Source organism: Pantherophis guttatus, chromosome 2, assembly GCF_059756535.1.
Source record: "Pantherophis guttatus breed Tessera chromosome 2, ASM5975653v1, whole genome shotgun sequence".
Taxonomy (NCBI): Eukaryota; Metazoa; Chordata; class Lepidosauria; order Squamata; family Colubridae; genus Pantherophis; species Pantherophis guttatus.
The window spans coordinates 175,250,323-175,264,655 of NC_142064.1; the positions used below are offsets into that span (position 1 = coordinate 175,250,323).

General features: G+C 38.3%; 1 protein-coding gene across 2 annotated transcripts in view; it reads right to left on the minus strand.

Moving 5' to 3' along the window:
* The window catches only part of ATP10B (ATPase phospholipid transporting 10B (putative)), a 72,560-nt gene extending 60,945 nt beyond the window's left edge, over nucleotides 1-11,615 (minus strand). Inside the window, exons 1-2 of one of the 2 annotated variants that reach the window (XM_034406429.3) lie at nucleotides 11,331-11,615; nucleotides 8,700-8,894 (exon numbers count right to left, since the gene is read on the minus strand). In XM_034406429.3, coding sequence (XP_034262320.2) covers nucleotides 8,700-8,894; nucleotides 11,331-11,602 — 467 coding nt within the window. In that variant the 5' untranslated portion in view covers nucleotides 11,603-11,615. Of the gene's footprint in view, nucleotides 1-7,253; nucleotides 7,912-8,699; nucleotides 8,895-11,330 lie in introns of those variants that run through there. The other variant, XM_034406435.3, reaches the window with a different exon arrangement.
* Nucleotides 11,616-14,333: the final 2,718 nt, after the last annotated feature.

Below are 14,333 nucleotides of genomic sequence, written 5' to 3' on the forward strand. Positions count from 1 at the left end.
GGTGGCTGCTCTCAGCACCAACTTTAAACTAATGTAACTTAGTGTTGTCTCCGATCTACCTTGCAGCTGCAATACACCATTTGCCAACTCCGGTTTCAGCGTGGATTGTTTGGGGCTGTCAAGGTTTGTTTAGGAATGCTGAGAGAATGTTTATGCTATCCTATGCAAATGAGGATACCTAATCAATTGTGGCTTGGAAGTCAGCATGCTATTGCCTGGTGGAGCAGTGGTTAGAATGCAGTGTTGCAGGCAAACTCTGCCCACAGCCTGGAGTTCAGTCCCAATGGGGCTCAAGGTATACTCAGCCTTCCATCCTTCTGAGGTCAGTAAAATGAGGACCCAGATTGTTGGGGCAATATGCAAATAATATTAACATTATAAACCATCTAGAGAATGCTGTAAATCACTATGGGACAATGTATAAATTCTAAATGGTATTGCTATGGCCTTGAATCCATCAGTTAGTAAATTAGTAAAAATAGTGTACTGACATATTCTGGATATAATCTTTTGACAGTTTACCAAAAAACCCCTGAGCTGATTAATTGAAACTGGCATTTTAAACTCAGCGTACCAGGTAGCAAGTAAATATTCCTTAAGATGGCTTTCTACAACTAGGGTAACTAACGAATTGAGGACATGTGAGTATGTATAAGAAAAGAAACACTTGGAGAAAAGCTTTTCATCCTTCATGACAGATGAGACAGAAAGAACTGTGTTCATGGGTTGTATGGGGCTTTATATAATCAACGCCAGCAATTCAGTGGTGGGTTGCTACCGGTTCGCACTGGATTGGGTGAACTGGTAGCGGTGTCGGGATGAGGCTCCGCCCACCCGCCTGGACGCTTCTGCGCAAGTGTGTGTGAGCACGCGCACACGCACGAGTGAACTGGTAGCGACAGGATTTGGAACTTGCTCCTGCAGCAATTGGAATTGTATTTGGGAGTCCACAACTAACCAAAGAGGTTAAAGACAAGGTAGGTTCCATGTGGTAGGAAACAATCTGAATGCCATATCATTACTATCTGAAGCCTCCAAATTGCTTCAAGAGAAGTCCCATCTACTGTGCACCATGGTAATCTAAAACAGTTTTTTCCAAGGCAAAAGTCATTATCATTGGGCTAGTTCCAGGGGTGAAATCCAGCAGGTTCTGACAGGTTCTGGAGAACCAGTAGCGAAAATTTTGAGTAGTTTGAAGAACCGGTAGCGGAAATTTTGAGTAGTTTGGAGAATCAGCAAATACCACCTCTGGCTGGCCCCAGAGTAGGGAGGGAATGGGGATTTTGCAGTATCCTTCCCCTGCCACACCCACCAAGCCACACCATGCCCACCAAGCCACGCCCACAGAACCAGTAGCAAAAAAAAATTGTATTTCACCACTGGCTAGTGACTGTTCTGTGCCTGAAAAAGTTCATCCATCTAAGATAACAAAGTATGTTTCATGCCCAGATGCCAAATTGGTATTCTGAGAGAAGACTAAATCTAATAGCACCTTAAACTCTATATTGACTCCCAAATGAGAAACACAAGATAATTGACACTAGTTCCTTGGTCAAAGAAAACATTTATTTACACTTTTTAGGCATTTCCTGCAATCCAATCAAATAGATGAAAAGAAGAAATGTAATCTATATATTAGCTGGCAGAATTTTCAAATTTACAGAATTTATACACCTTCAGTTAGCCGAATAAAGTTTCTCATGGTAAACTGCTTCTGCTTTAAATCGAAATACCAGAGACAATTTATATTAAACATTGGAATGATTATCCTGACATTTTCAAGCCAATAGAGCAAGTCTCCAATGTTGCTTTCTGGAAACAGTCTACCATATAAGAATGAAACTCTAGTTTCTAATTCTCCAATATTCTATTAGAGAAAAAAAAATGTAATAATGATCCAGGACAACCAGTATGGGTTAAAAAGATGACCAGATTAAAATGATTTTATAATCTTCATTGAGTAATGCAGCCTTGAGTTCTCATGAATTCAACTTCCTTTATTACCTTCCTTTTTCAGGATCAGTTGTAAACATACCACAATTGATCTAGATTGCACAATGCATGAAGTAAAAAAACCACATTTTTAGCAACAATGGTTGAGTTCAGAGAGCATATTGTATATTAAGATCAAATAAAATCATATTATGTTTAGTTTAAAGCTTCAATATGAAGCTTCCATAAAACTCTCTACATGCTGTTTTGGTAGTGGTTATTATTATGCGACACCTAACAACAATACTGATTCCCTTTAAAGCCACCAAATCCTAGCAAATTATTTTGAGGTTTTTTGGAAATAGGGGTAGATAGTATAGAGAACCACATCATGGTTTTCATTTTATAACTATTTTATTTTAGGGCATGTACTTTTTGTTCCATCTGGCTTCTTTAATTTTGCTTCTTGTGTTTTCAAGCAATTCACAGTGTCTCATAGCTAGAAATGTTTAATAGGAAATGAAAATGGTGATTGCCTATAGAGCAGGGGTGAAATGCTCCTGGTTTGGACCAGATCGCATGGTGGCGGGTGGTTCGGAGAACCGGTAGCAAAAATCCCTGCCCAGCTGAGCCGCGCAAAAATCCCTGCCCAGCTGAGCCGCGCAAAAATCCCTGCCCAGCTGAGCCGCGCAATCATCAGAGGCTTTTTTTTATTTTTAAAAGCATTTTTTCTACACCTCTTCGGCCGAAAAAATGCTTTTAAAAGTAATAAATAAATAAATAAATAAATAAATAAATAAATAAATAGCCTCTGATGATCACGCGACTCAGCTGGGATCGTCAGAGACTTTTAAAAGCATTTTTTTTACAACCTCTTTGGCCGAAGAAGTTGTAGAAAAAATGTTTTTAAAAGAAAAAAAAGCCTCTGACGATCAGGCAACTCAGCTGGGATTGTCAGAGGCTTTTAAAAGCATTTTTTCTACAACCTCTTTGGCCCACCAAGCCATGCCCATAGAACCGGTAGTAACAAATTTCACATTTCACCACTGCTATAGAGTAGGTCTCATACTGGAGTGAGTGGATCCCATATATTTTATATCCATAATTTGATTGTTCCCAACCTGGATTTATGAAAGAGGGTTGGATCTATATCTGGTTCAATGCAGTTTGCCCAAGTCCAGTCAGGTCCAAATGAATGACTCCCACTTTCATCTTCCCAAAAAGAACTGATCTTTTAGAACTGTGCTTTTAGAGAGCACAGATCATATTAGGTTGATTTTCTTTATATTCCTTGCTTTGGTTAGGACATGTGGCAAAAGATTGCCTGTCAGTACTAAATTTTCTCCTTCTCCCAGATGACTGAAAAGCACAACTGGTAGGAATTTGTGAAGACAATTTAAACCCAGCCTAATAGTACTAACACTGTGAAGAATTACCGCAAGGATGTTGCTAGCATTCCCTTTTTCTGTGTAATGAGCAAAATCAATGTTCAAAATGAGTGTGATGTCTTCAGGAACAGTTTGATCATGTACTAAGATGTGGAAGAAATCTTCTATAGATATGTACATTCAAACATTCATTGTCTATTGGGAGAACACCCTTTCTCGAAAACCTGCATTATACAAAGCACTGGAACCAAAAGGTGTGGCACTGGCAATGATTGAAGAGGCACCTGGCTTTTCCAATAATGGAATTGTATGTAAATGGAAGTTTTGGCAAGAAGACGTAAGACCCTGTCTCCCTGATAAATATTGTTACCTCCATTAATTCATTGCCTGGAGTTATTTCAGTGTTGCAGCATGTTTATTAATAACATTATGCAAATCAATTCTATTTAAGAGGAAGCCTTGGTTAGCCTTTTGCAAGGTAAAATTTCAAGATCAGCTGAAGACGAACATGGTATTAGGACATCAACAAGCTTTTCTAAGAGAAATCTCACAACAGCCTGTGAAGATTTGTCTTAAATATTAGAAGCTCTGGTTTAGGAACTAGCTGCAACTGTGTAAAATAAGCCCAACAAGTACTTCACATTATTAGATATAAATAGTGAGAAACCGGTCACTTTATGAGAGAAATGGGCAGCATAAAAGTTTAATAAACAAAATAATAAAATAAAACAAAACACTTCCTCATTTAGTACCATGATGTTATGCCTCAGGTTTTTTGCTTAAAAGGAAGAATGACTAGGAGCAAAACTAAAGTAAACTTTCTTTTTATAAAAGCAATGATGAAATGATCTTAAGAAGATTATAGAAGAACTTTCATTAGCAGCATCTGCCAGGAACACTTCAAAATAAGAAATCATATGTAGGATGAATCTGTGGTGAAATTCAAATGTTTTTACTACTGGTACTGCGGGCATGGCTTGGTGGGTGTGGTGTGGCTTAGTGGGAGTGGCTTGGTGGGCGTGGCAGGGGAAGGATACAGCAAAATCTCCATTCCCTCCCCACTCCAGGGGAAGGATACTGCAAAATCCCCATTCCCACCCCACTCTGGGACCAACCAGAGGTGGTATTTGCCGGTTCTTCGAACTACTCAAAATTTCTGCTACTGGTTCTCCGAACTACTCAAAACTTCTGCTACCGGTTCTCCAGAATCTGTCAAAACCTGCTGGATTTCACCTCTGGGATTAATCCAACTGGCATTCTATGGATCCCAATTCATAATACTGTAGCAGTGTGTGAAAAATTCTTGTATTCCAAACAGATCCAGGATATATGAACATGTATGTAAAAAAGTCAAGCTATGGGAAGCACAGTTTAAATATGTTATCAATATCTTTAAACCTGACCTGATAGAAATATGTGATAAGAAAGTACTGCTAAAAACAATTATAAAGGATCTCATCCATTTTACAAACTTTCAACTTTTTATCACAAGTTTTCCTTGTAGCCAATATAATTAATTTTTAAGAAAAATAATGATTTGATCTATGCCTTTGTCACTTGAAATTGAAAAAAAAAAATCTAAATTCAAGGTGTTCTGATACATCAAGGCAATTAAGAGTTCTGATGCACCCATCACATAGCTCCATGGAAATGTTGAAGGACAACACTATGGAAAATTCCAAGTGACTACCATCTGGAGGTATGGAAAGTTCTAAGTGGCATCGGAAGGTAAATTAATTGCTGGTGTCCAACTAGCCAAAATTCATCACTTGCCTTAGGGAAAGCAGTTCCCATCTACTAGTTCAGCTTCCTCTAATTTTGAGTTTAGGTCAGAGCCCTGAGGCAAAATTGAGTAAGGGTAATCATCAAAATTTGTTGCCACTAAAGAAAATATTTGTTTTACTCTTCTTTTATGTGGCAAGGAAGCAGAGATCTTGTCTAATAGTATGGTATTCAAATATACACCTGTACACTATCATTTCCTAGACTTTTATCTGAAATTAAGTTCCATACTGGTGCCAACTTGCTGTTCGGATGACAAATAGTAACAAAGAATGTTCCACCCATAGCTGGACATCACGACAGGCCACAGTTTAGGTATTCTAACCTTAAAAAGAAATAAAGCCTTTATGGTAAATGCCTATGTAAATGCTTTCCCATCCTTACTAAAATATATCAGAAATTGGCCTATTAGTGAAAAATCCCGTGGCATATTTATGCTACAGAGACTAGGAGGCCTAGGAAAAGATTTGGAATTTAGTGAGTTAAACTAAATTTAAAGCAGGGTATAGAGATGAAGATACAGATATGTGGCAAAATTCAGATCAACACTTCTCCACTCTTTAGAAACTCAGGAATAAAATACAGATAGTAATAAAATTCTCTTTTCCTATTCCTAAGAGCACTAATAGGGACAATAATATGGATCTGTGCCACTAAAGGTAAAGGTAAAGGTTCCTCTCGCACATATGTGCTAGTCGTTCCCAACTCTAGGGGGCGGTGCTAATCTCCGTTTCAAAGCCGAAGAGCCAGTACTGTCTGAAGATTTCTCCATGGTCATGTGGCCGGCATGACTAAATGCCAAAGGCGAATGGAACGCTGTTACCTTCCCACCAAAGGTGGTCCCTATTTTTCTACTTGCATTTTTTATGTGCTTTCGAACTGCTAGGTTGGCAAAAGCTGGGACAAGTAACGGGAGCTCACCCTGTTACATGGCACTAAGGATTCGAACAACTGAACTTATGACCTTTTGATCGACAAGCTCAATGTCTTAGCAACTGAGCCACCACATCCCCTGTGCCACTAAAATGACATAATTCAGATATCATGACTTCAGGTTCCATACCTAAAGATGAAATGTTCTCATATGGTTCAGTGGTTCATGCACACAAATTCAATTCCAACTTTTCTTCTTGATTCTTCATAGTTTACAAGTAAAATAGGTAAATTACAACCAAACTTGAGAAAAAAAAAAACTCCATTGCTGTCTGTAAGGCAGCATAGGAAACTCAGTTCAAACTTTTGGGTTTGAATTCTGGTATGTATGTAAAGTACTGTTGTGTGACTCATCATTGGCCTTATTTTGCGTGGGTGAAAAAATATGGTGACCGAGGAAGTGAGAGAAGGAATTGTAATACCAGAAGGATGAAGGAAGGAAGAGAAGGAAACTGTGAGGCCTTAGGGATATCTCTGGTGGTTGGTTTGTGGTTTGATTGTGGTGTCTGAACTGGGCCAGTGTCCCGATGCAAATTTTTAGTTTCCTCAATAGTTCTCCTTTAGGCCAAGAAATTAGGAACAGAAATATAATAATCAACTAAATACTACAATAATTATATGTTAAATATTACATTTACAATGGTTATAAGAAAAGAAACATGATTAACAAAATGTGACAGTTCAGTAAATGATGACAGCAGCACGGATATCATTTTTTAGAAACCAAGAGATGGACTATCAAAGTATTACAGAAACTGTACACATATTTTGCTCACTGTTCTGATTTTACCTAAATATTTATAGGTTCTGACTAGCAATCTGACTAGCGATATAAAAGGGTTGTTATGTATATGACAGCTGTAAAAAAACCAGAAAAACAAAACAAAACACATTTTGGGAATCATTTAAAAAAGATCGAAAACTGCCAAAACTACAACTCAATTCTTGGCTATTGTCTTTGCAATGAACACTACATCTCTATGATATGTCACATAAGTTTAGTTTGGAACAGGGAAAGAAACAGAAGAAAGCAACTTGGGTGGGGTTATTAGAGAAAATTTCACTCTCTTCGGCAATACTAAAATATTTGTTTTTATGGATTTAGCTAGATTATTTAAGACAAAGTAGCATTAGTAGTAAATAACATTGGATAATATCTGAAGGCTCATTCAAGTTGCTTCTGAAACCTCCCCAAACTGCATCCCAGAAGGTATTTACCTGCTGTATACTAGGCAGTCCATGCTATTGATCTCCTTGTCCAGCTTGTATCTCCGGAAGTCTTCCCAAGCATCTTTAAGAGCAGTGATGGCCATTATAACACAGATGGGCAACACAGAGATTCCTGGCTCAAAAACATTGACTACCGGCACAAAATTAAGAACAACGATGGCCACAAAATATATGTTGGCAAAGCGGTGAAACTGTTCAAAAATATTTTTAGGGATAAAAGACAAGAATGTGTATCTGGTGGTCTTGATTTTGTTGCCTGCATAATATCTGTTTGGATTTTCTTTCCACTTGGCTTCGAAGGGCAAGTTCGACAGCACAATTCGTTTAGTTTCTTCATTCTTTCCCCCTTTCCTTCTCGTCACAGATTCCACACTCTCAGACTCTGAGACAACACTCTGGCAGCACGGTCTTCTGAACCAATGTATATCCTGTAGGAATGTTACTGAGCACATTTCCTCGACATCTTCCTGCCCCTTTAAAGCTACACTTAAAGAATTAAAACACAAACTATTCTAGTTGGTTTCTTCCAGGGAGAAGTGTCAGGCTGAATTTAATTGAGCCAACTGCTTTTGCTTGCTTTAGTCAACACCTGTTGAAACACAGAGGTGTCATCCTTCTGCAAACCAGTTTTGCTGCCATCAAAAAGAGCGATCCTGGGTCCTAGTGCCTGCTTTGCTGCTGATCTGGATTTTTTTTTCCTCGGTTGTACAATGACACCAAAACTTTCTGAACAGTTTAAAATAGAAAATAGAAGTTCACTGGCCTCTTACTTGAATCTCAGATATGTGTGGATTATATGGCCTTTATAATTTTAAATACTTGAAATTTAAAACAACAACTCCAAACAATCACATTTCTTTGCATGGAAATTACACGCAGAGAAATTTGTCTGTACACTGTTTTCCATAATTTGTATCTCATTCCCCAAAATGCTTGCATCTCCAGCTGTTTGCACTGTCAAAAAAAATATTCAATTAAAGAATGGCTATATATTATATGTGATGCAAAGAGGAGTATCTGTAGAATAGCTTCACACATCACCCTAAACCATGCTTTAACTATGGGTTATTAAAGAAAGCACCGTGGTTGCAAACCATGGTTTGCACATTCAATGGCTGAATTTGTAGAAAGCAATAAGCTAAAACCAGGCATATTACATGATTGCTTATGTGAAATAAATCTTACTTCTGTAGGAATCCAAATAACTGTGGCATAACATTATGAATTTTGTGATATTCGTCAGAATTGATGTTTGAGATACAATTTTTAACAGGAAATTGAATGGACCAACAGAATTGCAGCAATACAGGTATTATAAAGATAAAATTATCTTAAGCTACAAATTGTATTCTGATAGTTTATTGCTTACATCAATATAGGGGATGGGTTAGGGATATTAGGAATAATAATGTAATGGCACATTTATAGACTTACTTTTTGTATGCCTTTGTTTTAGAAGAATTGATTTGCTGATCCAGTTTGTATCTCTTATAATCTTCAGTGCCATCCTTAACTGCTATAGTTAAAAGCACAGCAACTAAAGGTAACATTGTGATGTCCCTCTGAAAAACTTCCAGTTGTGGGAACCAGTTGATGATCACCAAGAGGAGGAAGTAAATGTTGGCCAACCTAAAAGGATAGAATCATTAATGGAGTTGTTATGTTTATCCTCTTTCTTATTGTTCTGGTGGGGCAATGATTTCTGGTCCAATCAAACCAACCAACCAACCAACCAACCAACCAACCAACCAACCAACCAACCACCAATCCTTATTTGTTCGTTTGCTTTAATGGCTAAACTTAACTCTGTCCAAAAACTGTGTCTATGCAATGCATTTACCATGGTTTAACCAAATTAATTTTTTGCGTTTCCAATCATGCACTGAACCACACTAACCATGCAGGGTGATTTTGCATAAAATATTAGACTAAATTGTGATGAGTTAGTTTGTGGCACGGTGACAAGTCAGCTGTAGCATCTGTGTGGCCAGGGTTCAAATAGGCAAGATGGTGTACAGCAGAGTTCCCAACCCTTGGGCTGCAGACTGATACCAGTCCATGGCCTGTTAGGAACTGTGGGCTAGCGAGCACATATATTCTCAATCATATGTGTATTATCTGTTATCTTCCTTCACAATGTGAAGAACATTCTTATGCACAAGTGTAAAACTATATGTAGATTAAAGCCACATAAATGTTGACCTACAGACTATTGACAGCCAAGGCAGAGCTGTAGATTATCTCATGGCTTCAAAACCAATTTCCTAAGCAGGTCTTGGGATGGTTTTAAATTGTTCTGGATGATCCACTCCACCAGAGAAAATGTATAGCTGCTTTGTCATGACCCAGTTGCTATGGCTAGGTTATTCAAGACTGGTCTATAATTTCTCAGGTCAGATGAATTTAATTAAAGCTTCTTCTGAAGGGTGCTTAGAATAGCTTCCTGAGGATCTGGACCATCTCATTACTTAAAGAAGTGTTATTTATAGCTCCCAATGAATCACCAAGCCTCTCCCAACACACTGGAATTAGGCAACGTCTGACACACATCACAATCTAGTGTCTAAATAGCCCAAGAAAGGATTGTATAGTATCTCATGTCATACTAAATGACCTACTCTTTAAAATGCTATTGGACTGTCCCTTATTATTCATTTTATAAATCATCACCCATATCTAAATATGGAATTCAAGGTTGCTTGTGTGACTTCCTGTTGCACAATGAGACTTTGATCCAATCCTTCCTTCCCCTTCTGTAGTCTTCCCCATGAGATAGGGAGGTTCTTCTGACTTTCTTCAAAGTTTAGAGCATGTGTGTTTATGGAGGGAAGAAGGGGTAAACTTCATTGGCACATCCACAGATGGTGCCAAAGAGGAGTATTAGATTCCACTCTAATACACTGAACAGAACAGAATAACAGAGTTGGAAGAAATCTTAGAGCTCTTCTAGTCCAATCCCCTGTTAAAGCAGGGAGCCCTATACCAGGGGTGTCAAACTCGTGGCCTGTGAGCTGGATGCATCATGTACTGGCCCTGCCCCTGCCTGGTTTAGCAAAGGGAAAAAAAGTCCCTATACATCACACGACGCTGCTGTGACGATGCAAGTTTGACACCCCTGCCTTATACCATGTCAGACAAATGGCTGTTTCTTCTCTTCTTAAAAACCTCCAGTGATGGAGCATCCACAACTTCTGGAGGCAACTCATTCTACTGATTAATTGTTCTGTCAAGAACTTTCTCCTTTGACCTAGGTTGGTTTTTTCCTTGATAGGTTTCCATTCATCACTTCTTGTCTTACCTTCAGGTGCTTTGGAAAATAAATTGACCCTCTCTTCCTTGTGGTAGCCCCTCAAATATTGGAACACTGCTATTATGTCACCCCTAGTCCTTCTTTTCATTAAACTAGACACACCCAATTTCTGCAACCATTCTTCATTTCTTTTAGCCTCCAGTCCCCTAATCATCTTTGTTGCTCTTCTCTGCACACTTTCTAATATACAGTATTTATACACTGTATAAATGATCTCCACTTTTAATTTAGAGTTCGTTGAATATCTGATGTCAATCAGATTTGCAATAGAGATACTATGAATAGGCCAAAATCTAGCTTAAATCTTCCAAGGTTTTCGCATTGTTACTTAAAATCTCATAACATTTTGGTCATTTTAAAATAAAGAAACAATTTTATTTTATTGTAATTTTGGTGTTATGTGGGAAGATCATATACACCATGTTTCTGTATCTGATATGCTGACTGAGGAATACTGGGAACTGAAGTCCACATATCTTAAACTTGTCAAGGTTGTGAAACATTGCTGTATAACAAACATGGTGTGTGCCTATGCTGTGTTGCCTGTTCCAGACTTATATAATGGGAAAACCTTTGATGACAATTTAAAGGAGGAGTTTGAAATCTGCAACAATAGCTAATTCTTACCTCTCTAAAGGCATTATGTGCTTTTTTGTATGATTCTTTTTTTTGAATACCTTTTTTCCATTTACTGAAAACAGATAAAATAACCATCCTTGTGGTTTTCTTTTGGTGGTAGTGGTGCCTTTTCATACCTGTGAAATTGTTCAAAGAGATTTTGGGGTAAAAAGGTCAGCAAAGTATATTTTGTGGTTCGTATCCCATTTTTGCAGTACATCTTCAGGACTCTTTCCAACTCCTTTTGAAATCTAGCATTACTAGGAAAGACAACCCTACATCTGTCCCAGTTGTGTTTCCGGTTCTGCCTTGGATTGTCAGACGATAAGAGAGGTGTTGATTCCAATGGTGAACTTTCTTCTTTTGGCCATCGCCAACGGTACATGGCCGAGTCAACTGGTAGAGTCATGGTCACAGATAAGGGATGTCTGAAACACAAACGCAGAACAGGAACTGAAAAACAATTCTAGCCTGGAAGCGAATGGACCTCTTACTAGTGTCTGAGTTCACATGTCACCTGCTGCACAAAAGGGCACCCAGTACAAGAAAAATGCTTCCCCAAAAAGCAAAAGAGGAACACATGGTTAAAACTGTTTGCAGGAAATGATGAAATGCACACAGGATGACTTGCAACCTTCATAACTAAATGATTTATAGAGCAAACAAACACAGTGAACTGTGTCATAGCAGATGCTGACATTTGACAACCTAAGGGGAAATCCTATCCGGCTTGTTGTGTGCAATGAACATGTAAAGACATTTCTGTCTGATTGAAGCTCTGCTCTCTTTGCCTCCTTGTTGCTGGACGAAAGGAGCCGGGATTGGTGATGGGGCAGAGAATATGGGAAAAAGCAAAAACAGGGGAAAATATAATCCGATATTCATCTTTGTCCTTATTGTTAGAAAAGCCCTTTGTGATAAGAAAGGGTTAAACTGTTGCTTATAAGATCATTTCCCTGGAGGGGAAAAATTAAAAGCAAGGATAATTACAATTTACGACACACACCTGGGCCTTGTAAGCAGCAAACACATCCAATAGTCACACGGATTGTGCTCATCTACTATTTTAAATCCAGCCCACTCCTGAATACAGTCTCTCAGTATTTCAGTTTCAACTCTCTACAACAGGTGAAAATATAGGTAGTCAAAACCTCTAGCCAAAGCCTTAATGATAATTCAGCAGCTTTCTTATTAATTTTTAAAGCCTGATGCAATCAGGACACATTGCAGACATTTGGAATTTGGAAGCCTAGAAACATAATCTCTGAGTTGTGGCATAACAACATTTTACCACCAAAGCCAGCATTTTAGGCAGCCCGTGACTCTTTCACTTTTGTACAAAATGTATCTCTCTCAGTTGAAGTTAATACTGTCCTGGAAACCTATAGTTTGTAGAGATCTTTATATTTTCCTTCAAACACCAGCTGTTTCTTTCATCCCGTCTCTATTTTGCTAGTGTAAGAACTGAGTCTTGGATACAAAAGGACTGACATGGATTGCTACGAGTGGGAGAAAAGTAACCAGTCACAGGTTTTTTTCACCTCTTGAAATGTACTTTGTCTTTTTGATTAAAAAGCATTCGAAAAAGCAAATTCAGACAACACACAATTTAAAATATAGTGTGCATTTAACACCAGGATAAAGAGAACAAAATGAAATGTAGATATCTGAAACTTTTATAATATTAACCAGAAGGGTGATAAGTCTGGTGCAACGGTTAAGGCACCAGGCTAGAAATGGAATCTGTGAGAGAATCTAGTCCTGACTTAGGCACAAAGCCAGCTGGGGATCTTGAGCCAGTTGCATACTCTCAGCCCCATGAAGAAGGCAATGGCAATCTGACTGCAGGGCTTGCCCAGGTAGTTATCAGTAGTCAACACTGAGCTGAAGGCATCCCTTCCTCCTGGAAAGTTTTCAGCATTGCCTTAAAACAGGGAACTGACACTAGAAGAATTTCTTGGGCTAAGAATTCTACAAATGTTGCAGAGGCCACTGAAAAGCCCCTTTTCTTCTATATACAAAATTGGTTTTACTGGAAATGTGTAGAGAAGCCTGTGTGGTTGGTATTTTTTGCATGTGTGGGAGATTCCTGCAAGAGCAAATAGCCTTTTAGCTATCAAGATGCAGAAGAGGGGAGATCGGAACAATTCCTTTTAATTTGAACCTGCTGATTCTGATTTTTCTATCCCAGGTAACAGACATTGCCTGATCTTAGAAGACAGTGTCAATTCTTCATTGTCTTCTTCAAGATAAATGTATCCAATTCCTTTGTGTCACTTGGTCTCCCAATGTCTTATCATCTTTGTCAATCTCATACCTAATTTTTTTGATACAGAATCCTTAAATGATGGTTGAAAGAGTAGTTCAGGTGACAGATGAACAAAGCAAGTAAAGGGATACTATTGCTACTTACAATCTGGCTAGAATACTTTTCCTGCCTGAATTAGATGCTTCAATCCTTAATAGCAGCCTATAACCAAGTAAATGACAGTCATGCAAAAAGTCTCATTAATCAGACCTAATCCCAAGTAAAAGAAAATTGTTCTGGGATTTCCTCACAGATTCCCAGAATATTGGGAATTAAATTAGATATACTCCAACCTTCAGAATAACAATAACAGAGTTGGGAGGGACCTTGGAGGTCTTCTAGTCCAACCCCCTGATCAGGCAAGAAACCCTATACTATTTCAGACAAATGGTTGTCCAATCTCTTCTTAAAAACTTCCAGTGTTGAAGCACCCACAACTTCATTTATTAGTGAGTACATTAATGTATGTATCTCTGTGAGTTATTCATCCCTTTTCTCATAAAGTCCCTAATAGATGGAAGAGACTTAAGAGAAAAGGCTAAAATGCCCATTGGTTTTTTCATGTCTTAGGTTTTGAAAAACTCCTTTTTTTCTAAACTCAGAACCTCTTCATGCTAGAATTGTGTTTTACCCATTTTTGCAACTTTTATTTATTTATAAAACACATTGCTATCTTGACATAACCAGAAAGACTCTTGGCCGTTTACAGAGAATTTAATTGCCATCCCATTTCTAACTCATGGTTTGCTTATGGTCTGTGCAGACACTTAGTGGCTTTTTACATATACAGCCATAAAGCCAGGAATCCACTAATCCTGTAATTGTGCATCTG